General features: G+C 41.7%; 1 protein-coding gene across 6 annotated transcripts in view; it reads right to left on the bottom strand.

Moving 5' to 3' along the window:
• Positions 1 to 23,712, bottom strand: part of Ankrd55 (ankyrin repeat domain 55) — an 87,079-nt gene that overhangs the window by 53,443 nt on the left and 9,924 nt on the right. For all 6 annotated transcript variants that reach the window (XR_009592414.1, XR_009592413.1, XM_060385717.1 and 3 more), the window contains 3 exons: positions 14,837 to 14,959; positions 7,313 to 7,443; positions 3,263 to 3,372 (listed from right to left, as the gene is read on the bottom strand). Coding sequence is in view for 4 of the 6 variants with exons in the window: in XM_060385717.1 (XP_060241700.1) it covers positions 3,263 to 3,372; positions 7,313 to 7,443; positions 14,837 to 14,959 (364 nt within the window). In the remaining 2 variants the exon portion in view is untranslated. The remainder of the gene's footprint in view (positions 1 to 3,262; positions 3,373 to 7,312; positions 7,444 to 14,836; positions 14,960 to 23,712) is intronic.

The following is a 23,712-nucleotide window of genomic DNA, read 5'->3' as shown; positions in this document are numbered from 1 at the left end:
AGCTTTCTGTTTTCTCAAACAGGTGGCTGCTGCCTAACTCTGACAAAACATGCATTGGTTTGTTTCTGCTGCACCCAATGCAGATGTAACTCTGCCATAAATTTTCTCAGTAAAACAACCACAAAAGACCTCATTTTTATCAGTTTTCTCCCAGGAGGAAACCTTTAGGACAGGATGCTTTAAGATGCTTCCCGGAGAGTCTGTTGGCAATTCAGTTACTTTATTTGCTATCTATGGGTTAAGGGTTTGATCCAATCCATTTTGAAGGAGATTCACTAATACAAAATATTGTTTTCAGAATACTTAACCACAGGTTTGGGTTTCATTAGTTGAGTAACATTGTAGCTAAAGCACAAGATTTTAACATTCATTTACAAGAAGAAAATTGTATCTTTGGCACATAGAAAGATGTTTACTTTTCTGGATTCAACTCATCAGAGGATGTTGGTTGGGTCATTAGATATAATATCCAGAGAAAAGGAAGCCTCAACTCTTTGCTTTCAAAGTTCTAGGCAAGTGGGATAGATCCTAGAGTGTCTAAAGACATTGCTATATATAATATGTCCACAGAACCGGGGGGGGGGGGTGGTAGGGACAGGGAGTGAGGGGGGGAGGATAGGGGTGGGGATTTGGGGGGGGTGGGATGTTGGTGCATGGGGTGGTGGTACACACCTTTCATACCAGCACTAGGGGGTGAGAGGGGAGAGGCAGGTGAATCTGTGAATCTCTGAGTTCAAGGCCAGCCTGGTCTACAGAGTGAGTTCCAGGACAACAGCCAGAGCTACACAGAGAAACCATGTCTAGAAAACCCAAAACAACACAAAACAAAACCAAAACCAAAAACAAAAAAACAAAAACCATATGAACAAAACCAACAAACCAACAAACCCTTTTTGAAGCACCAACCAAGGACCATGCATGTACTGGACCTAGGCCCTCTACACAGAAGACGCCGATGGGCAGCTCGGGCTTCATGTGGGTGTCCTAGTAAGGGGAGCAGGGGCTGACTCTGACATGGATTCTGTTCTCTGCTTTCTGATCACTCCCCCTTGGCGGGGCTGCCTCAACAGGCCACAGAGGAAGAGGACATGCCCAGTCCTGATGCTACTTGATGAGCTGGTGTCGGGGCTCCCCTTCTCTGAGGAACAGGGGAGAGGAGGGGAGAAGGGGAAGAGAGAGGGAGGGTGGGTTCCGGAGGAGAGAAGGGAGGGGGTTATGATCAGATGTAAAGTGAATAAATAAATTTAAAACAACAACAATAACAAAACACATACACACACACACACAGAGGTTGAACCAAGCTAACTGAACTGATCTTGAACGTAATTCTGATTGAGAAGATTTGATTGACACACTTCGGGTGTAGGAGGTGATGGCAGAGAGAGCTTTTCATTCAAATCTGAGTTCCCACTTCAGGGGTGGAATCCCCAGGGGCAGACAGATCCCTGTATTTCCTGACATTCGTTCTATTCGAATGACTAGTCTTTGTTAATGGAGGGGACTAGACAGGACCGGTGATGTTTGCCTGAGGTTTTGTTAAGAGTGAATGAGGAGTCTCTTTGCTCCTTTTTGCCCATCACCAGGCCACGTGAGGGGCATTCTGTGATCATTCAGGATATTGGCGTTACAAGATGAGAGATGCTTGGGTCGCTGAGCCACCATGTGGAGGGGAGCCAGCCACCACCCAGCAACCCTGACATTCAGGCTGTGATGTGTCTGAGAAGCCAAACTTGAATGGGAAGCGCCGCAATAGCTATCATTACCATAACTCAAGTGGGCATTTATCTTTCAGGATACATGGCTCTTAAAATTACTCGAGAGGAGCAGATAAAGTCACTTAAGTTCAGTAACCAAGGCAGAATAATTCTTGCAGGGTATGTTTTTAAACTTATTTTCTCACGATCGCCCTTGCAGAAACAGTATACTGTTGTGACTAAACATTTGTGCAAGCTGGCTAGAAAAAGTCTTTTTCCCTTGTTTCCTCTCCTCTCTATCCCCTCCTTTACTTCCTCTCCTCCCTTTACCCTTTCTGAAAACAGACCATCCCCTTACCATGATGTTTACTGATAGTTAATGGTCTGGATTTGCTCAAGGCTTTGGGTAAATTCTGTTCTTTCTGAATATGGTCCAAGAAAACAATCAGCAAGCTTCAGGGATAGTCCTGGAATTTCCCAGGCCTTTTGCTATCTATGAAAAGTGACTGAAGGGAAGCAATCCTGTTATCTGCCCCCTCCCAAACCTCTTCAGCTTCACAGAGCTTCGTGTCTTAATTATGGCTCTGGGATCTGAGGGTGAGGCACACAGCTGTGCTGCTGGCCAGGCCTTGGGATTGGGGGATGCTGAATTGCTGTCAAAGGCATGTTATATGCAGCGGAGTCGAAGAAGGAGCTAAGCTGGAACATTGCTGTTTGTAGTAGGAAGTGTTATCAGGTGCTGTAAGGGCTTTCAAAATGAAGGAGGCAAGAGGCCAATTTCACACGGGGCAATTTTTTTCGTTTGGTTTCTTAATTGTCTTAGCAAATTGTGACCTCTTCAGTCACTGATTTTCTTTCTTTCTTTCTTCCTTTCTTTCTTTCTTTCTTTCCTTCCTTCCTTCCTTCCTTTCTTTCTCTCTTTCTCTCTCTTCCTATCTTCCGTCCTTCCTTCCATTCTCTCCCTCTTTCTCTTCACATGCACTTCATGTGTGCACACTCCTGGTTTTGTTTCTAATGCCCTGGACTTCTGCCTTAGGCTCCTGTGCCTCTTCAACTCCAAGACTCTGGCTCGATGTTCTACTTGGACATTACCCTTACTGACATGTCACGGCTGTTTTAGCTTGTCTGATTTTCTGAAAAGCACTTGTCATTATTGGAAAGTATCTTCTTCCTTTGTTTGCTAGTGGGCCACTTGAGTCCTTCGACAGTGTCAACCCTGGGACATCACAGACTGTTTTGTTTACTGTGGCATTGTTAGGTACTAAAACTCTGCTGGTTTGTAATAAAGGCCCAGTAATAGTTAACTGAGTTAATAACTGACTGCTAGAATGAATGAATGAATGAATTTATGGATTCCAGTGATGAAAAAGTATCCTTTCTCCTTAAATAAAAGAGGGAAAGTGTTTTACTGAAGTAAGATTGGAGTTTAAGATTACTCATGAACATTTTGTTCTGGTCCTATCCAGAAAAAAAAAAATGAGTAAGTTTCATTTGTTAGCCACAGAGTGGTGGATCCCATGCCTTTCTCACGCAAGCTGGGTCTTTTCCAACTGTCATGTAGTGCTTACCTCACATCAGGCTCCGCTGTGGCCGCGTGCAGTGGCAGGCGGCCATTTTTATCTGGGATGTTGTGCTTGGCTCCGTTTCTGAGCAAACTCACACAGCCTTCAAGCCAGCCCTGAAAAGCAGCAGCAATCACATCATTATATAACGCAGCCTTACAGAACACAGGTCAACATTCTTTCTGTAGTTTGGAGTTTTTGTTTGTTAGTTTGTTGCCACTCCCTTCATTTGGCTAAAAGCACATTTAAGTTGAAACCATTAAGGACCACAGTGCTAACTCAGACACCTCATCAGAGAACTGATGTCTGAGCTTCACGTTCACAGGTTTTCTATAAGATTGCTGCCCTTTCATATACAGACTGATGCAGGCACCGCTCTCTTGACTCTCCCTTCTATTTCTAGCACTGGGATTCGACAACCCCTCTGTTTAGGCTGCCCCAATTCCCACATGCCAAAGGTAGCGTGTGACACGGAGCTGGCACCCGCTTTGGCCACTCAGCTGTGGCTTAGCTCCAAATCATATATATCAACTGTCTGATTTAGATAACAATATCTACTTCTAAACAGTAGATTTCCAAGCCACTTCTGTATCCCAGACTGCATGCTTAAACTGTTCCCCACATCTAATGTGTAGGCCTTCATTCTTTATTAGTTCATGTACATTTTCTAATAACCTGAAGGATAACATCTTGCCTACTGGAGTCAGCCTTGCCTATAACCTGCACACACCCTGGAAGTAGCTGAGACTCTAATGTTGACGTCCTGAATCTCTAACACGAAGGCATAACTAGAGGTCATCAGGAGATACCCATAGCAAGGTTTTATGCACCTACATGTTTCTTATGAAACTGTGTGAAGCTGGGAGTGGTAGCACACACCTTTAATCCCAGCACTCAGGGAGACAGAGGCAGGCAGATTGCTGTGAGTTTGAGGCCAACCTGGTCTACAAAGTGAGGCCAGGACTGCCAAGACTACACAGAAAAATGAAAAAGGAAAAGAAGAAGAAGAAGAAGAAGAAGAAGAAGAAGAAGAAGAAGAAGAAGAAGAAGAAGAAGAAGAAACTGCTTGAATTTCCTGCATACTAATTGTACCAACTGAAGCTTGATATTATCACCTTGCTGGCTAACATTTCCATCTGGGTCATTTTTTTCTGCTATCTTATGTTGAAGGACAGAAGTAACCTGAGGCTAGCCCTGCCCAGATTTATTCCACTTCCTTAACTTAAACTTCTTTAACTGATCCAAGCTTGCTGATGACTAAGTTTGGTTTTTACTGCTAAGTAGAATGCCTCCTACATTTATCTACAACCCTCAGGCTTCTTACCAACATATAAACAGACCAATAAATAACTGAAACTCTCATTGAGAAGAATGATGTGATAACCTTTTACTCAAAAGCAGCTTTTTGCCTCTCTCCATTTGAAGATAGTAAAGCCTTGAGATGTCCCAGTTAGATGAGATGACAATATTGGAAGCACCAAAACTTCAAGAATTAATAATGTTATTGAGGTAAGAAAATAAAAATATGAAAAGAACATTGTGGTTTTGAAGAGTCTAGACAATATCTGTCAAATAAGAACACAACAACATTCTTGGGCTAAATCAGGGAGATGGGGACCTAGAGTGCCAGAATTTGGGAAGTTATCAACAAGAGGATTGGGAGAGAAGGATCATTCTTTGCTGCATAGTGACTTTTTGAACAGCATAGACTACATGAAATCCAGTCACAAAAATCAAAACTAAAAAGAACTTCAGGGGCTATAATACCAAGTAAGGTTCTATAGAATTGGCCAGCAATATCTGTCTTAAATAGGAACAAATATTTTGGAGGACAGTGTCAGCATTGACTCAGTCTTCTAATGTATTAAATCTGTTTCTAGTTACTAATGTCCAAGTCATCAAGTCCACTGCTTAAAAGGAAAAGAAAAATTAATCAGAGGACCCAATAGCAAGGCATGTTGGGTAAACTTCTGAATTGCCCAAGATTTACAGTTTTTGAAAAAGCAGATCTTTTGGTGGGATAAGCTTTGAAACATCTAAAATATTTTGCAATGTTTCCTGGAACTCAGTATGTGTGTGTGTGGGGGGGGGGGGTTTCCTTCATTCTTTTTTTTTTTCTTCAGAAAGAAAATATAAAAATCAATGAAGATACTTGAAACCCTTGATAACATTTGGAAGCAACAAATGAGTGTCGTACCTACTGTGTCCTAGCTGGCCTCACCTTTTCCTTCAGGTGTGATAAGCTTAGGTTTTTGTTTTTACTACACCTCAAAAAAAATATGGATAGAGGCCCAAAAAGGTGAAGTGATTTGCACAAGGTCACATGTCTACAAATTTATTCGTACCCTGAGTTGAGACTCAGTTTCTAAGTGCCTTTTTTTTTTTTTTTTGCCAAGTTTCTCTTAATGATCAAATCTAGACATTACTGGATTTCACAGAGGCCCTCAGAATGCTCATCCTCACTGTGAGCCTTGGGGTCTCACACAGAGGCCAGGCACCGTTAGAAGGCCATCCCACCTGTGTCAGGTTCCTGCTTCCCTCACACAGCTCTTTAGACTGGCAAGAGCTGCCTGCAAAGATGTTACCCTTCTATGTTCCAAGTTGCCCCTCATAACTGATGTTTAGGAGAGCACTTCCTTCCAGGCCTTTCAAATTTTAGAGTTTTTAAAGACATATAATTTGTTCCCAGCATATTTATAGTCTCATGGGCAGGCAACTTTAGGAGACATTTCCATCCCTTTCCTCTGGCCCTTCATTCAAATTTTAGCTTGTCGTTCACAAAAAAGGTTTAACTAGCAAGAGCAGTTAGGAAGGCCCATGCTACAAGGGGGTGACTGAGGGAGTGATCATATACCTGCCTGAGATGTGGAGACTCACTCAGCTAGCACACACAGAGCAGTGCTCTTTAAATTCAAGTGGATACTGAAGTTGCTGGGGAAGTCAGTTTAACCCGCAGACTCCCACCCTCCCCTTTCCTCCTGCTATCCAAGGAGTTTCTAACTCCAGGCAGTCTTGTGTACCTCAGAGCCAGCCTTTCAAGCAAGACCTCTAAGAGATAGCCAAGAGGCCTGTGGGCCATACTTCAAAACCGTCTGCCTAGGTTTGTTTGTGGATCCTAGAAAAAGAGTATGCAAAGAAAAAAGTTAATAGGCCTCTGAAGAAAATCTGTGCGGGGATTGAGCAATGCATCAGTGCAAACTGTGGACTGTGGCAGGAAGGGGTGGTGTGTGTGTGGAAAGGAAGTGTTTCATTTCAGTGGGGCACCCCAGGGGGGGCTGGCTGCGGTGAATCCACAACCATCAACTGGCAGCAGTAATGAACTGCAAGAGGCAATGGATGTGAGACAACAGTGGCCATGTTGCTGGAAAAGAAGAAAAGCAACAAACTGTCCCTCGCATGGTAGGCACGGCTTGTTTCACATGGATTTAAGCCAGCCCAGGGAGCTTTCAGAAGGACCACGAAGGGCATCTTGAGAGGAGAGGCCTAGAGGATCTTCAGAGAGTCTTAACCATGCTTTGCTTTAATGCTGGGCGATGCTGAACCAAAATCCCTAGTATGAGAATGACATTAACGTTTCTAACGTGAGCACTTGGCTACGAGTTCTTCAATTGGTATTGCCCTTGGGATCCTGGTGTGTCCCCTATGCCCTAGTCATATCACCTTCCCAGTTCTCATCATTTCTCACATTCCTCAGCCTGGAGCTCCCACTCAGCTGCTTTCGATCTAATCCCACCCAACAGATGTCAGCTGTATCTTCAAATCATTACCCTCTGGGCATCATTTATGGTGGCCTTCTTAAAAACACCAAGAAGGGCCAAAAACGTTCCAAGTGAAATTCCGATGTTGAGATAGAAAAGGACATTTTGCGGGTGATCATATCACCTCTATCTTAACTTGTAAAGGACCCATACAAGCCTTAAGGATCATGAGTAAAGCCCAAGTCCTATTCTCGATGACCTACTGTATCAGCCCAGGGGCACCATTCTTTGAGCAGAATCCACATGGCATCTTTAGTTCCCTTGCTCTGTGGCCCCATTAACAAACATAAATTCGTACCAGGTAGGTTGCCAGGCATAAACTGGTGCGGCCATACGCATCCTGTGTATTAATGTTGGCACCCATCTTCAACAGCAGCTTCACCGTGTCCACTTGACGACCAGAAACCGCATGCATCAAGGGCGTACATCCTGGAACCAGATGTTTCAACAGCCTTTACAAATGTTTAACTTTTGAGATTCATGAGCAGATCATCTGTCTGTTCATATGTTGCTTTCCTGTAACACAAACCCAGCTGCTGGATTTTGTGGCGCTGAAGCAAGCCGGAGGTGATGGTTTCTGTTTACATAAGCCGTATGTTTCTTTCTAGCTCCTCCTTCCCCTTAGTTGTCTGTAATTCTGTCCTCTCCTCCTACTCAGCTGTCTGGGATAGTTGGTGGATTAAAACATGTTGGGCAAATGACCAAAACTGGCTGTTGTTGCCTTGGGGATGTGAATAACTCCAGACCGAGCAGGTAAGTTTATTCTGACTAAGGTGAAGTTGGTGCAGAACCTGGAACGGCTTTTGGTCCGCCCAGGCAAACAGGTTCACCACACTTCTGGAGGTAGTGGGTGGTAAAGGTGGGTGGTGGCCTAGCCTTGGGCTACACAAATTCTCAATAGGATCCACCTCATTGACTTCTTCTCTTTCTCAATCAATAAGGCCAAAGGCATTTAGTTTTTCAGTTTTCTTTCTGAATAAAACTAGAGATGAATGGACACATTTTGCTGAACTTTGGGGCTGATGGAACAAGCAAGGAGCTTCACATTCCTTCTGCCCAAGAGGCCAAACTGAACGCCAACCCTCTGCTGAGCCGACATGTTTAGATTCTGTTGAGCTGGAAACCCTTGTTGAGCTCATGGTCCTCCTCTGAATGAACCCAGCTGTGGTCCACAGAGATGCCTGAGAGCGGGTGGCTCTCCAGACCGCTCGCTGTTCTCCCTGAACATGGCAGCCGGTGACCCAGCATCCTTCCTCTCTAAAAGCCTGTGCAGACATCAGTGCCAGGCAAAGCAGCAATGAAGTGATTCCCAGAACAGTGGCAAGATTTCCCTCTCTTCTTCCTCCCCCCTCCCTTTTTCCTCTTAATTCTCCCCTGTTGCTTCTTTCCTCATCTCTTCCCCCCTCCCTCCCTCCCTTCCTCTCTACTTCCTTCCTCTCTTTGCCTCCCTCCCTGTCAAGTAGCTACAGCCTTATCCTAGTACATGCACTTGGGAAGGAGGCAGATCTCTAAGTTCAAGGCCTGCCTGGTCCACAGAATGAGTTCCAGGACAGCCAGGGTTACACAGAGAAACCTTGCTTTGAAAAAAAAATAAATGAATGAATAAATATTAAAAAATTTAAAAAGAAGTGGTAGTTACAGCCATTAAAAGGGAAAGAAAGGACATAATGAATAAAGAAAAAAAATCTGTGAATCTGAGATACTCAGTAAATAAAGCAAATTAGTTTTACATACTATTTGCATAAAATTACATGCTCTGTATGACTAGTTTATATCAATCTTGAGATTGTCCTTTCTATGTAAATTTCTTCAGAAAACAAAGAACAGAAAATTACCTTATTGAACAGACAAGATTTAGTATAAAGTTATGACAACTAAACAAGAAATAGCTCAACAGTTTAGAAAGGGGAGTCCAGGAAACACTCAAACTTGCATGGAGCTCACTGTGTAATTTTGCTGACATTGTCCATTGGTGGGGAGGACAAAGATTTAATAAATATGTACTGACAAATTGGGTGCATATAGGGGCCAAATTCAAATACAGCCAGACTCCCTACCACCCCTAAACATAATCCAGATGGATTAGAGACAAAATGTGCAAGCAAAAGGTAGCATTCTGAAAAAAACCACAGAAGCATATTCTTATAATATTAAGGATTTATGGAAGATGGAAAAGCTAAAAACTGTGAAGAAAATACCTTGATAAATTCAATGATCTAAATTTAAAAATTCTGCAGTACATATTATCAACCAAAATTCAAAGGCTAGCTAGACATCTGCAGAAGGTTTGTGTTTTGTTATTTTTTTTTTTAATTTTTAGTTATTAACTCTTTGTTGAGAGAAGGTCTTAACTTGTAATAGGTTGGCCTTGAACTAGTGATCTTCCTGCTTCAATTTTCTGAGTGAGGGGATTACAAGTCTGTTCTGCCACACCTAGCAGGCAAAGTTATTTTAATTCGTAAAATTAAAAGATTATTAGGCAAACTAAAGAACAATTAACCCGAAAGACACAGTGATCTAAGAGGGAAAAGAAGATAAACACAATAAGCAATTTCCAAGAGATTATTTCACTGTTAGTCAGGGGAGACGCGTTGAACGACCCTGGAAACCACTTACTACATTTTAAGTTAGTGATGATTATTAAAAGAATAAGTGCCCTGTGTTGTCAAGGGTTTGGAAACCAACAAGAGCATCATTTTGTCACTGTTGTCGTTGTCCTCCTCCGCTTCCTCCTCCTCGTCCATTCAGGGTTTCAGTACACAGCTCAGCAAGCTCAGGCTGCCCTTCCGTATTCCGTTCACTTATGTTCTTCCCAAGTGGTTGAATTTTTATTATTCATCTTTGTTCATCAGTACAGAAGTTTTGTTTACGAAATATGCCCAGAAGTAGAATTACTTGGTCACGGATACAAACGTCTTGAATTTCGTTAAATGTTGTCAATTGGACCACCAAATGACTGTCCTGACCTCCCCCCCAGCAACTGTAGTCTTACCACCTCAGCCTCCCAAGCGGAGAGCTTTATGACCTCTGCCTCAGGGCCAAGCACTGGCCTAAATAGCAGAATGCTTGGGTTCCAGCTCTAGGTCTTTTATTAGCTGTGGGCTTTGGCTAAGAAGCTGAGCTGCTTTAAAACTCCTTGTCTTGCCCTGGGCGACTGCAAACAGCTCCAGTATTATGAAACCCCTGTGGCAGCACATATACTTAATAGCATGAGAATGTCTGGTGGGCCAAGCCTAACTCTAAAACCATCTAATTCTCATTAAAAACAAAGTCTAAGAAAACAGTTCTTTTGTGCTCTCATTATTGTCCTCATTTTACAAACAAGGAAACTGAGGCTTGGGAGCTAAGTAGTCTGTTAGGTTTCTGTTTGTTGGTTGGTTTGTTTTTCTTGCTGGCAAAAAGGAAGAACTGGCATAATTTGTTTTGTTTTGGCTTGACTTGATTTTATTTTTATTTTCTGATTCCTCTATGGTTTCTCAGGGTTTCTCTATGTTGCTCTGGCTGTCCTAGGAACTTACTTTTTATAATTTTTAAATATTAGTTACAGTTTATTCACTTTGTATCCCAGCTGTAGCCCCCTTCCTCCTTGGGATTCCCTCTCAATCTCACCCTCCCTCCCTCACCTCCTCCCAAGCCTTTCTCCAAGGCCACTGATAGGGGAGGTCCTCCTCCCCCTCCATCTGACCCTAGCCTATCAGGTCTCATCAGGACTGGCTGCATTGTCTTTCTTTGTGGTCTGGTAAGGCTGTTGCCCCATCAGGGGGAGGTGATCAAAGAGCCAGCCACTTAGCCAACCCTGTCAGAGACATGAACTGTTCCATTACTGTTCCCATAACTAGGAAACTCATTTGGAGTCTGAGCTGCAGAATTCTACCAGAACTTTAAAGAAGAGCTAACTCCAATTCTCTTCAAACTATTCCACAAAATAGAAACAGAAGTATCCTTTCCAAACTCATTCTATGAAGCCACAGTCACCTTGATACCTAAACCACACAAACACCCAACCAAAAAAAGAGAACTTCAGACCTATCTCTTTTATGAACATCGATGCAAAAATATTCAATAAAATACTTGCAAACCAAATCCAGAAACATATAAAAGATATCATCCACCAAGACCAAGTAGGCTTTATCCCAGTCATGAAGGGTGGTTCAATATACGGAAATCCATCAATGTAATCTACCATATAAACAAACTGAAGAAGAAAAACCAGATGATCATCTCTTAGATGCCAAAAAAGCATTTGACAAAATTCAACACCCATTCATGTTTAAAGTCTTGGAGAGACCAGGGATACAAGGCACTTACCTAAACATAGTAAACACAATATACAGCAAGCCTATAGCCAACATCAAACTAAATGGAGAGAAACTTAAATCAATCCCACTGGAATCAGGGACAAGGCAAGGCTGCCCACTCTCTGTATTTCTTCAACACAGTACTTGAAGTCCTAGCTAGAGCAATAAGACAAATAAAGGAGATCAAGGGGATACAAATTGGAAAGCAAGAAGTCAAAGTATCACTATTTGCAGATGATATGATACTATACATGAGTGATCCTAAAATTTCAACCAGAGAACTCATTCAGCTGATAAACACCTTTAGCAAAGTGGCTGGAGAAAAAATTAATTCAAATAAATCAGTAGCCCTCTTGTATATGAAAAACAAAAGGACTGAGAAAGAAATTAGGGAAACTACACCCTTCACAATATCCACAAATAACATAAAATACCTTGGTGTGACTCTAACCAAACAAGTAAAAGACCTGTTTGGAAAAACAAAACAAAACAAAACAAAAAAACAAAAAACTTCAAGTCTCTGAAGAAAGAAATCGAAGAAGATATCAGAAGACGGAAAGATCTTCCATGTTCATGGATCTGTAGGATTAACATAGTGAAAATGGCCATCCTGCCAAAAGCAATCTACAGATTCAATGCAATTCCCATCAAAATACCAACACAATTCTTTACAGATCTTGAAAGAACAACTCTCAACTTCATATGGAAAAACAAAAAACCCCTGAATTGCCAAAACGATCCTGTACAACAACGGATCGTCTTGAGGTATCTCCATCCCTGATCTCAAGCTGTACTACAGAGTAATAGTAATAAAAAAAATGCATGGTACTGGTATAGAAACAGAATGGTGGATCAATGGAATCAAATAGAAGACCCAGAAATAAACCCACACACACGCACATACTTGATTTTTGACAAAGAAAACAAAACCATACAATGGAAAAAAGACAGCATCTTCAACAAATGGTGCTGGTCTAACTGGATGTCTACATGTAGAAAAGTGCAAATAGATTCATATTTTTCATCCTGCACAAAACTAAAGTCCAAGTGGATCAAAGACCTCAACATAAAACCAGACACACTAAATCTGTCCTGGAACTTTTTATGTAGACCTCAAAGACCTACGCTGGCCTCAAACTCACAGAGATCCACCTGCCTGTCTCTGCCTCCCAAGTGCTGGGGTTAAAGTCATGTGCCACCATGACCCAGGTAGTAGCATGATACTAAATACCTAAAGAGCATGGCCTCTGAAAGCAGTCTTGCTAGCTTGACTATATGGTTTGTAAATATTGTCTTCCAATTTGCATCTAAGCTTTTGATTCCCTTAATCAAAGAAGAAGTTTTAAATTTTTGATGAACTTAGATTTGTGAAGTTTTTATCTTGATGAACATGCTTTTGAGGCAAATCTAGGAGATACTTGCCCAGTCCTATATCCTAAATATTTTCTCCTTTAAAAAAATTATAGTTATTCTTTCTAAAAGTTTTGGGTTTTATATCTTATATTTAAGTCCATGATCCATATCCATGTTAACATGTAAAATGTGTTAGATTTGGATTGAGTCAACTTTCTTTCACTTTCCTGTTGTCTTACTTCTCCTCCCTGTTCCCTTTCTCTTCTCTCCTCTCTTCATCTTCCCTTCTTCCTTCTCAAAATCTTATGTGTTTTGTGGCACTTGGCACCATTTGTTGATGAAGTTATGTTTCTTCCACTGAACTATAGCTCAAATCAGTCTAGAGTGTTTCTGAAGGTCTAGTTCTGGGTTCTCTGTCCCTGTCCATTGACTTAGGTATCTGCTCCTTAGCCCAAACACCTACTACATAATAGCAAATCTTACAACATAGGATTCCTTCCACATTTTTCCCCATGAAATTGTTTTAACTATCCTAGTTGTGCGACAGTATTCCTGCAGAGATATGAATAATTATATATTTATCCAAGATAGGAAACCACCACAGTCCAACCTATTGAACCAATGAGCTTGTTTGGGTTACTTACAGGAGTGTGATGAAGACTTACTTAGAGAAAATGACTCAGAGGCAACTGTATGACCAAAAGCCCACCCCAGCATGTGTGACAGCTCATATTGGACACGGACTTGGAATGACATGATGTGGGTTGGAAGACTGGATTGCACTATACAATTGGCAGACAGTTTGACAAAGTGGAGTGTCTCAGGCAGTTCAGCTGGACTGAGCCTCCTCAAGGGAGCATGGATGGTCTCTTTCTCTTTTAAGTGGCTTGGGTGATCTGAGAGTGTCTTTTATCAGTTCTTACTGATTATATATACTTGGTGAATGAGGGGGCCTAGTGTATCTTGTCAATTTCAGGGACTTCCTGAAACTTTTAAGTGTTTATTTCCTTATTTAAGGAGAGTCCCTTTGGGATGGAATGTTTCGACTCCTATTAGAACATTTTATTTGTTAAGGAGCTTCCTTCTAAAAGAATCAGACTAACTTTGTAACCTATGTTTCTTTTAATTGCCTTATAACTTATATTTTCACGTTTTAGGCCCATGTTAATTAAAGCCTCTTAGTGCTTCTTCAGAGAGCAGAGGAATGTAAAAGTTCCTGACATCAGCCATCTGTGAGGGCAGAGATAAGGAAGAGAACAAGCAGAGATCCCTACTAAATGGAGAGTGAATCACTGGCTGGTGCCTGTAAAATGCACTTTGTTTGGACACCGGGCCAAATGACCCCAATCCTTCTCCTGCATAGCTCCTGACCTTTGATCCAAAGCCTGAAACCCCCACTCCTCAGAACAGACACGGGATGAGTTAATCATTCTCCCACCTTTAACTGTGGCTATATCTCATATAGTAAGAAATTCCAAACTGACTTAAAGATCAGATATTTACAGAAGGGCTGACCGGACCTAAGGGTGACCAGAACTAACCAATTATTTTAAAAGTTAAACACCTCATCCAATTCCTAATTGCCAAGATAACAACCTCAGGAGATTTCCACCTTTTGCCTTTTAAAAACCTAAGGTCTTTGTCTCCTGGTGCCACTCTTTGCTGACCGGCAGGGGTGACCCCAATGTGCAATGGTTAAATTAAACCTCTTGCTTTTGCAATGAGTTGCATGGTCTGTGGGAGTTTCTGGGAAGGGCGCAACCTTGAACTCCTGAGCTATGAGACCCCAGGTCTTACACTTCCAAGATGGAAGGTCTTATCTGAGAGGAAACTTCTACAAACACTGTTGTCTATATATGGTTGCTTGTGTGTATGCCTGTGCAAACACAGACGCATCTTGTCAGGTTTTGATAGAATTAGATAGGTCTTTCAAGTTGCCTCTTTATAGAAATTGTATTAATCCTGTGTATGCATTTGGAAGATACTGTGTGTTTATTACACTGAGTTTCTAACTAATGAACATGGCATGTCACTCTATTTATTTGGATTTTCCTAAGTTTATCTCTTTGGTATTTTAAGTGTTCCACAAACAAGTTCTATACATATTTTGTTATATCTAAGCATCCCTAGATTTAAACACATACACACACACAGACACACACACAGCCTACCTTCACTGTCACAGCATTCCAGGATAGAAGGATCCTCTCGAATCACGGCAGTCAGAGCATTGACGTCTCCATTAGATGCTGCCTGATACACCATGGTCAGGTCGACTTCCTCAGATGAGTCACCTCCAGGAGCCAAACAGACACTGTTAGTGTGCCATGTGAATTCACCCAAAGGACAACACAGACCAAATTGTCACCCACACAACTGATTCACTAAATCTCCCTTCAATTGCAAGCTAAGCAATTCACTGGTGTTCACTTATGTTTATGTTTGGGCCTTTTGCCTCGTCTTGCATATTCGCCCATTCTTTAAAGCCTGCTCACTTTCAGCCACCTGGGTTTGCACAGATGCTATTTCCAGAACTAAGGTTGTGTGAAACTGCTTTGAATGAGGTAGCCAACTGTTTATAGTGCCTTTGTGAAGAATTGATCCAACAGATTTCACCGCCACCGTTGACAACAGTCAGGTGACTCTAGGGACACACAGCGAAGGTTAGGAAGCAAGTTCTCTTGTGGAGACCCTTTGAGGGAGGCTGTACCAAGCCCCTCTCTTGCCTTCAGTTGTATTTTCTCGAAGTGTAACTGATGTTCAGAGAAAGAATATCTCAACAGTTTTAAAGTTGTTTTTTTTCTTCTAATAAAGTGAACACAAGGACCAAATTGGCTTTTTAGTTCTTTGAACTTTAGCTGGCATGAGTCCTACAGTTTTGGTTTGGTTTCCCTGTCCCAGTACTTCAGAGAAACCATTAGTTATTTTTAACCAGCTAACCAGTTCTAAGGCAAGCCTGTCACCGAGAATGGCTAGATTATGACAACACTGTTTGGTGAAGCGAGTGACTGCTTTCTAACTTGTCTGTTTGCTTTTGTGTTTTGTATTTTGAAGCAGGTTCCTCTGCTCGCTTGCATGACAGACGGAGGGTGTCTGGGACAAACACCACTCGTGTGCTGTAGGGCTGACGACTTTGGCGCCAGACAGAGACCTCGGGTACAAGCTGTGCTTGTGCTGACCAGCTGTGTGTTAAATGTGGCTGGAGGAGGCTGGGAATAGTTAGAGGAGGGAAGCTGGACCAAGATGTAAGGGACTTTATTTGTGTCTCATGAATGAGAGTGGGTGGGTTTGTTCTGGAGATAATTCCATCAGGTCACAATAGTGGTCTACCTCATTGAGTTTGCATACAAAACATATAATTTACCACGTTAATAATTTTTAACCGTACAGTTCTCTGGCCTTATGGCATTCAGAGTACTGTATTACCACCACCACGCATCCATCCATCTCCAAGCCCCTTTCACTTTCTAAAATTCTGTCCCCATAAAAGAGTAACCCCTATTTTTCCTGCCCAGGCCCTGGAAAGCACTACTCTACTTTCTGTGTCTGTGATTCTGACTTTAGGCTTTTTGTTTTTTTATGTGTGGAATCAACAGTATTTGTCTCTTCGTGACTAGACTAGTTCACTTAGCATAGCGTCTGCAAAGCTCATTCTTGGAGGAGCATGAATCCGGTTTTCCTTCGTTTTGAAGGTTGAGTGTACTATTGTATTTATCCGGTCATCTCTTGATGGACACTTGTTCTTTTTCTTTTTGGCTATTGTGAGTACTGCTGCAGTAAATAGGTGTGCACAAATTGCTTTGATATCCTGCTCTCAACTCTTTTGGGTATACCCTCAAAAGTAGAATTGCTGGATCGTGTGATTATACTGTTTCGGTGTTCAGCTTTTAATGATCTGCTATACTCTCTGTGTTGATTAGTTGTTTGTTTTTGTTTTGTCAGCTTGACCCAGCTAGAGTCATTTGGGAAGATGGGCTCTCCACTGAGAAAATGCCTTATACTACTGGCTTATAGGCAGGTCCAGAGGACATTTTCTTGATTTATAATTGATGTGGGAGGGTCCGGCCCACTATGGGACTTGTCATCCCTGTGTAGGTCTCTCTGCTTTCTTATAAAGCAGGCTGAGCAGGCCACGAGCAACAATCACTGAGCACTGTTACTCTACGGCCTTTCTGTTCCTGCCTCCAGGCTCCTGCCCTCCCTTCCCTCAGAATTAACTTGTCACCTGAGAGTTGGAAGACGAAACAAGCCTTTTCCTCAAGTTGCTTTTGGCCGTGGGGTTTTAATCACAGCAACAGAAACCCCTACTAAGACACTATTTTTCAAAGCAGCTGCACCATTTTATATCACCACATCTGCACACGGGTTCTAATTCCCCACATCCTCATCACACTTATTGTGTGTGAAAGTGCATTATTGTTTACAACAGCCATCCTTTGGAGTATGAAGCGGTATTTAGTTGTGGTTCTGAATGACATTTTCCTAATGCTTGGGAACACTGAACATCTTTTTCATGTGTCATAGACTGTCCCTCTATGTTTAAAGGAATGCTTATCAGAACTCGTTGTTCACTTTGGAATAGGATTGTTGTTTTTTTGGTGTCGGCTTGTAGGAATATATAAAGAAGTGTATCATTGATATTAACTCCCATATCAGGTGTTTGGTGCACAAGCATCTACATCTATAGCTTTCCTGTTTGCACTGTTAATAGTGTCTCACAATCCAATTTGTTTATATTTCTCTTTTGTTGCCTAGACATTTGATATCCAGGAAGTCATTGCCAAATCCGTTGAGAGATGGTCTTTCTTTGAGCCCTTTTCTAAAAGTGTTTTGGTTCTAGGCATTATGATTGGGTCTTTGAAATGCTTTAAGGTTAGAGTCTAATATCTTTCTTTCCTGTTGTTAACTAGTATCTCAAACACTGTTTTGAAGACAATTATTGAGTGATCTCAGCACCCTTGTTAAAGTTTAGCTAACCCCGGGTGTACGGAATCATCTCTGAACTCAGTTCTGTTTGGTTGATCTGTATTACTACTATCTTTAGGCCAGTACCGCGCTTTTTGAATGCTGCAGCTTTAGAATTTCTAAAATCAGGAAAAGTGAGGCCTCCCTCCCATTTTGTTTTTCTATTGCAAAACTGTCGGAAATGTCTGGAAGTCCATTGAGATTCCATATGAATTTTTATGATGAAATTTCCTATTTCTATAAAAATGTCATTAAGTTTCTGACAGAGATTGTAGTGAATCCATAAGCTTCTTTGAGAATTGTTGACATCTTGAAATGCTTTTGTAACTCCGGAAGCCCAGGATATCTTTATTGGCATTTTCTTTAATTTACTTCAGCAAGTCATTGTAGTTTTGGGTATGCAAGTCTTTTGCCTTCTAGATTAAGTTTATCTCTAACTACTTTATTCTTTTGTTGCTATTGTGAATAGTGTTGCTTTCAGAGGCCTTTATGCAAACAATGCTACAATGAAATTGTTCTGTGACCCCTCAGCGGTCAAAAGTAAGAGTAAATAAGTGATGGAGAAACACATTTGAGTTATTAGAGCTTGACAGGAACGTTCTGGGTCATGCCACAAAGTAACAAGCATCCTGCCAAAGATGGGTAGCTCTGGCTAGAAGACCTTCCAGAAGCATGCTTAGAAGGAACTGAGTGAAACACAGAGAAGGGAGAACGGGGGACCTACAAGTCTGGTCCAAATGAGCCTCCGAGGTCAGTTAGCTTAGGATATGCTGTAAAACTAGCAATCGGGGACTAGAAGACTCTTTCTTAGTGGCTGGGTATTTGAAAGTCCTAGGCTAAGACATAGCGAGTGTGGCTCCCTAGTTCTAGTCTTGGAGCTGCTATAAGGAACTTCTGCAGAAACAAGAAGGAATATTGCAGAAATAATAGGTACAAAGAAAAGAATGACAGATAGCCCTTTGGAATAAAAAATGGTGGCAAGGCATTTCTTTTTTCAACAGAAGGCCACACGCCCACCTAACGTTACCCATAGCTCTAAATAACTGAACAACACATGTCCCTTTCTTTCCTCTATGTATCTACCTATGTATGTATGCATGTATTTGTCTGTCTTCTATCAGCTACCTGTTTGGCACTATGAATTCATCACGTGTCTATTGCTCTTCCCAAGGAGCAAGTTTTGAGTGTTCTTGCCTCTGGGTATGAAGCCCAAGCAGATAGACCTACACACAGCCGTATGCAGAGAGACTCCTGAGTGCGCACAGAGGGAGAGAGCTGATGGTAGAGAAAAAGAGAGAGGCATGACATGAAGGAATAGGAAGAGCCATGTGAGGAAATACTGGCTGTATATCCTGAACCATTTTATGTGTGTCTATGTATGAAATGCAGAAAGGACCAGAAGAGAAGACTCAGAAAGCTGAGTGTCTTGGACATGTTCTCAACTTACTATATTACTTAGACTCTACATAAGGAATCAACATGGTTTATGCTTATCAAAGTTAGCCAAGCTTTTCTTCTTTTAAATGTTGAGAGAGATGTGTCTTAGAAGTTTTACATTACTAAAAAAGTAGACAGAGGTTTCTACGGCGATGGCTGCTATGGTTTGGCTATAATGTGCTTCCTGAAAGGTTCATGTGTTAGGGGGTTGGTCTCCAGTGAGTGGTGCTGTTTTGGGAGGCTCTGAGACCATTAGGAGGTAGTTTTTTTAGCTAGAGGGAGTCTTGCAGGGGGATGAGGGTATGGGGGTGGGTGATGGTGGGGTGGGGGTGTCCTTGAGGGTCTCTTGTTTCTAGCCCCTTGTGGAGTCTTTACTTACTGCTTCCTTACTGCTGTGATATGAGGCCCTCTGCCCGCCATGCCTCGCCTACAGGCTGGACTGACCCTTCTGTTTATATGAGCCAAAGTAAATCTTTTCTCCATTAGGTTGCTTTTTGAAGAGTTGGTCATAGTTACACAAACACTTCAGTAATATAAGTAGAGAAACAGTTCCTTGACAATTTAAAATTCTAAAACCCAAAGAACTCTATTGTAAAAATTCTTACCTTTTACTATTAAATGTATGGGGAAATTAACACAAAGAAAACATTTCATGATTTATACTGAAAAAGTTGGCAATGGGTGAAGCCATCTGCTAGGTTATTTGTGTAGTTGAAATCTGGGGTTTGTTCAAAGGGAACTTTGGGTTTACTCAGTGAGTGACTGAAGCCAACACAGCTATTGTAAAAAGGAAAGCGAAGGTAAAAAGTTTCATGGTGAAGGCAAACAAAAGCTGTGCCTCAGTAGTGCTATTCAGTGTTGCCTGTGAACTATTTCCAGCCTACAGCGAGATGAGCAATAGACGCTCTGTGCTTAGAAACAGTGCAGCAGTTTTGCAGACTTTCTGTCTATTGAATCTAATAAAATTGGAACTTACAGAAAATTCTGACTTTTATAAATACTCTGGTAGATGACAAAACCAAACAAACGAACAAACAAACCAGGTAACTATTTAAGTGATTAATTTTTACTTTAAAAAATGCAAGGATCAGTAGACATTTTTGATATCACCTCTTGCCTTATTTTGCATGGCCAAAAATCTAACTGTTTTCCGGCTGTGTTAGAGATTGTCTGTTTAGTCCTGAGAGCCTAGTGCCAACATCAAGCCTTCACATGTACCACTGGCTCTTAGCAATGTTCTGGGTGCTCTGTGCTCCTCTGATTCTCCATATGCACAGGTTCCATTTTCAGAGCTGTGGAGTCCTTTGGAAGACACTGGTTGCGTTCATTACTGAGCCCATTTTGTTGAAAGTGCTTTGAAGTCAGATTAACACCTGTACTGCTTAAGCTGTGACCCTTTTGTGAGAGGGCCAGGTCACCGTAGAGGTCGTTTTAGTTTTCAGAGTCTAAACCAGGTGATTTGACAGAGTTCTTTTATTTGATTCTATTCTGCGGATCCTTGGGAGACTGAGCTCACCACTGAGTCACCCATGATGTTTGAATTCACTTGGAACATTTACAGAGGGCATCTGCAGATCTTAGAGTACTTTTTCAAGTACAACTGATCGCCTCTGGGGAGTTTAAATATACTCAGGGATCTATGGACTCTGCACTTCCTAGAGACAGCAAAATCCTGGTCACAAAGATGTAGAAGTCTCTGTCCTTCAAAACAACCTGATGCTGTGGACAGTAAAATCATTTAAAGGGATACTTCACAGGACATCCTCCTAATTTAGACTTATTCTGGGTATTGTGGGGTCAGCAGAAAAATTACATCTTGGGGCAGCCTAGAAGGACCTAACCATTCCTAAGGGTGTAGGGCACCGTTCAGGAGGCGCCAGGCTTTCACAGCACCATAAGGGTGCCATGTAACAACATTGCCACCCTCTGGTGATGGAGAGTCTTTACGTCTCTGACTGGGCTCTGAGCCAGGGGAAAGCCAGTGTTGAGAACAATTCAAAGCCAGTTTGGAGCTCCCTGATCAAACAGGAACAAGCAAAGATGCCTCACTAGGAAATACTTCCTTTTCTTTTTTTCTTATTCTTGGGTATTTGTTTTGTTGAGTAATTAAATGATTACTTAATTTTAAAAAGCGAGCCTGGCTTGTTATGTAACCTTGGCTGGCCTGGAATTCACTTTGAAGACTGGCTTCAAATGTACAGCAATCCTCCTGCCTCTCTTTTCTGAGTGCTGGGATTACAAAGTCAACCCTGACTGCACATTAGGATTGCCTGGGAATTTGTAACGAATCAAAACAACAAATAAATAAAGGAAAAAACCTGTTACATCTGAGTTCCATTCTTGAGCATTTTGATTTAATTGACCTGTCATTTTACATTATTTTTACTTTTTCATTTATAAATTATAAAAATCTGGATAAGAAGAACTATACCTGCAAAAATAACCAGCATTAAAGTGAGGTTGGGGGCTGGAGAGATGTCTCAGTGGTCAAGAGCACTGGCTGCTCTTACAAAGGACCCAGGTTTGCTTCCCAGCATCTACATGGCAGCTCACAACTGTCTGTAACTCACTCTTGGAGATCCAATGCCCTTTTCCGGCCTCCAAGGGCACCAGACACACATGCAGTACACAGAGAGCCATGCAGAGAAAATACCCATACACATAAAATAAGTAACTTTTTAAAGAAGTTGGTGTCTCGTAGATAGTTATAAACAAGTCACCATGTCAAAAGATTTCAAAATATTATTTGCAAAATATTTCTAAGATGTGAATGACTGAACTTAACACAGCTAGTTTGGCAATTTACTTATTAGTATATATTTGAATATTCGTTTTGCCTCAGCCTCAAGGATACTGAATAGTAACACTCTCCATAACACTACTGTGAAAGGAGACTGCTGTGCCATTTCCAATGGTCATTTCTTGTTACTAAGAGGTTTTTTTTTTCTTTTGTGCGCATTTATGAACAAGCTATCTACTGTTGTCCTCTGTACCTTATTATTTCAAGACATCTGTCTTCCAGCTCCAGAAGAGCTTCAGATGCAGTAAGGACATTAACCCTTCATCTGCTAGAGATGCAGCAGCCTTCGTCACCTCTTTGCTACTTAAGTTCTCATTCAGCTCTGTTAGGTTTTGTTCGGTTTTAAGAACAGGTTTTTCAGCATTTATATTGTCAAAAAATCTGTGCATTCTGTATTTAAAATGTATTGCATTTATGATTAGAAAGATCTTCCTTATTGGACTCTACACAGACTTATTTGTAAACATTTAACTTTGCTTAACATGATTTTTTTATTTTTTATTTTACTCTTGTACAATTGACTTTACCCAATTATTCAGTTATTGGGTAATTCCTCCCCACCCCTACTTTATAATGGCCACCTGGTTGGATCCTAAGTCATCAGCATTTTTGAGGAGGAGTCTTGGGTAGCCCTGGCTGTGGAGCCGGGATGTGGGAAGCAAGGACCTCCCCGAAGGGCCCTCTCCCTAGTGACTCAGGCACAGGGTTGGAGATGCAGCTGGTTTCTGCCACACCCACACCCCACAGGCTCCCAGGGAGGGGCCGCAGGAAAGGCTCTTAGCTTGTTTATTTATTTGTTTGTTTCTTGCACACTTTCAAATTCTAAAGCTTGTGGGGGCACTCTTGAAGAAATCACAACACAAAGATGGTGTCAGCGAAAATCAACTCACAAATCCTTCCACAGAACACTCCCATTGAAAAGAGATGCTTTGTCATGAATCCATACAGAGGAAAAGACAGCTTGAACCTAGGGAGACCAAGTGACCTTAGGCGAGTCACTTGTAATAGTTAACAGCACTTTCCAAGTCAACACAGTGAGCTGGGCTGGCCCCAGGGGCTTGGCATGTATTATGTCATTAAGTTTTGATAAAGATCTTAAAGGGATTATTATAACTATCTTTATAAGCCTCTGATAGCCCACAGTAGCACTTTCTAGGCAATTGCTGTGGGCCAAGCACAGTTCCAGGTACTTTGTATGTATTGATTAATTCAAACCCTATAGCACACCTTTGTAGCCTCGTCATCTTGGCTTACAAGGCGAGCAGAGCTAGGAGCTGAGACATTAAACAGCAGCAGGCACCCTTGGAGTCTGAGCACTGAGCTTCAGTGGCCAGCACTTTATCACTGGAAATCCCTCTGTGTTTCATCCTCACGTGTAAGGATGAAACACGGGGGGGGGGGGGGGGAAGGGGAACTGTGCCTGGCTATACATTTAGAGTTGAAATTAACTTTCAACTCTGAAAGTGTCATCATTGTTAGACAGGGCATGGCTGTGCTACCATCCCCCAAACAGAAATAAACACAAAGGGGAAACAAAAGAGTGGGTAAGGATATCTAATTTAATTAAATCAAATCACTATCGAAGGTGATTTCCTCTATGAATACCCAAACATTACAAAACTAATTATTTGAATAACAAGTGTCTGCTTCAAAACTAGAGTGGGAAACATGGATGGTACCCAAGTGTGAAAACAGCATCCTTAAATCAGTTCTTCTACGACCATCAGAAAGCAGATCCCTAGGCACCCATCTCAATTCCTCTCTGTGTTCAGTGGTCCCTAACAGGCCAGCCTGCTTATGGCTTATTCCAACTTAATGTTACTTATAGAACATTAAGGGAGCAAA

This window comes from Meriones unguiculatus, chromosome 6 (genome assembly GCF_030254825.1).
Source record: "Meriones unguiculatus strain TT.TT164.6M chromosome 6, Bangor_MerUng_6.1, whole genome shotgun sequence".
NCBI lineage: Eukaryota > Metazoa > Chordata > Mammalia > Rodentia > Muridae > Meriones > Meriones unguiculatus.
Note: the sequence above shows the minus strand (reverse complement) of the source record. Positions and strands in the feature narration are given on the sequence as shown.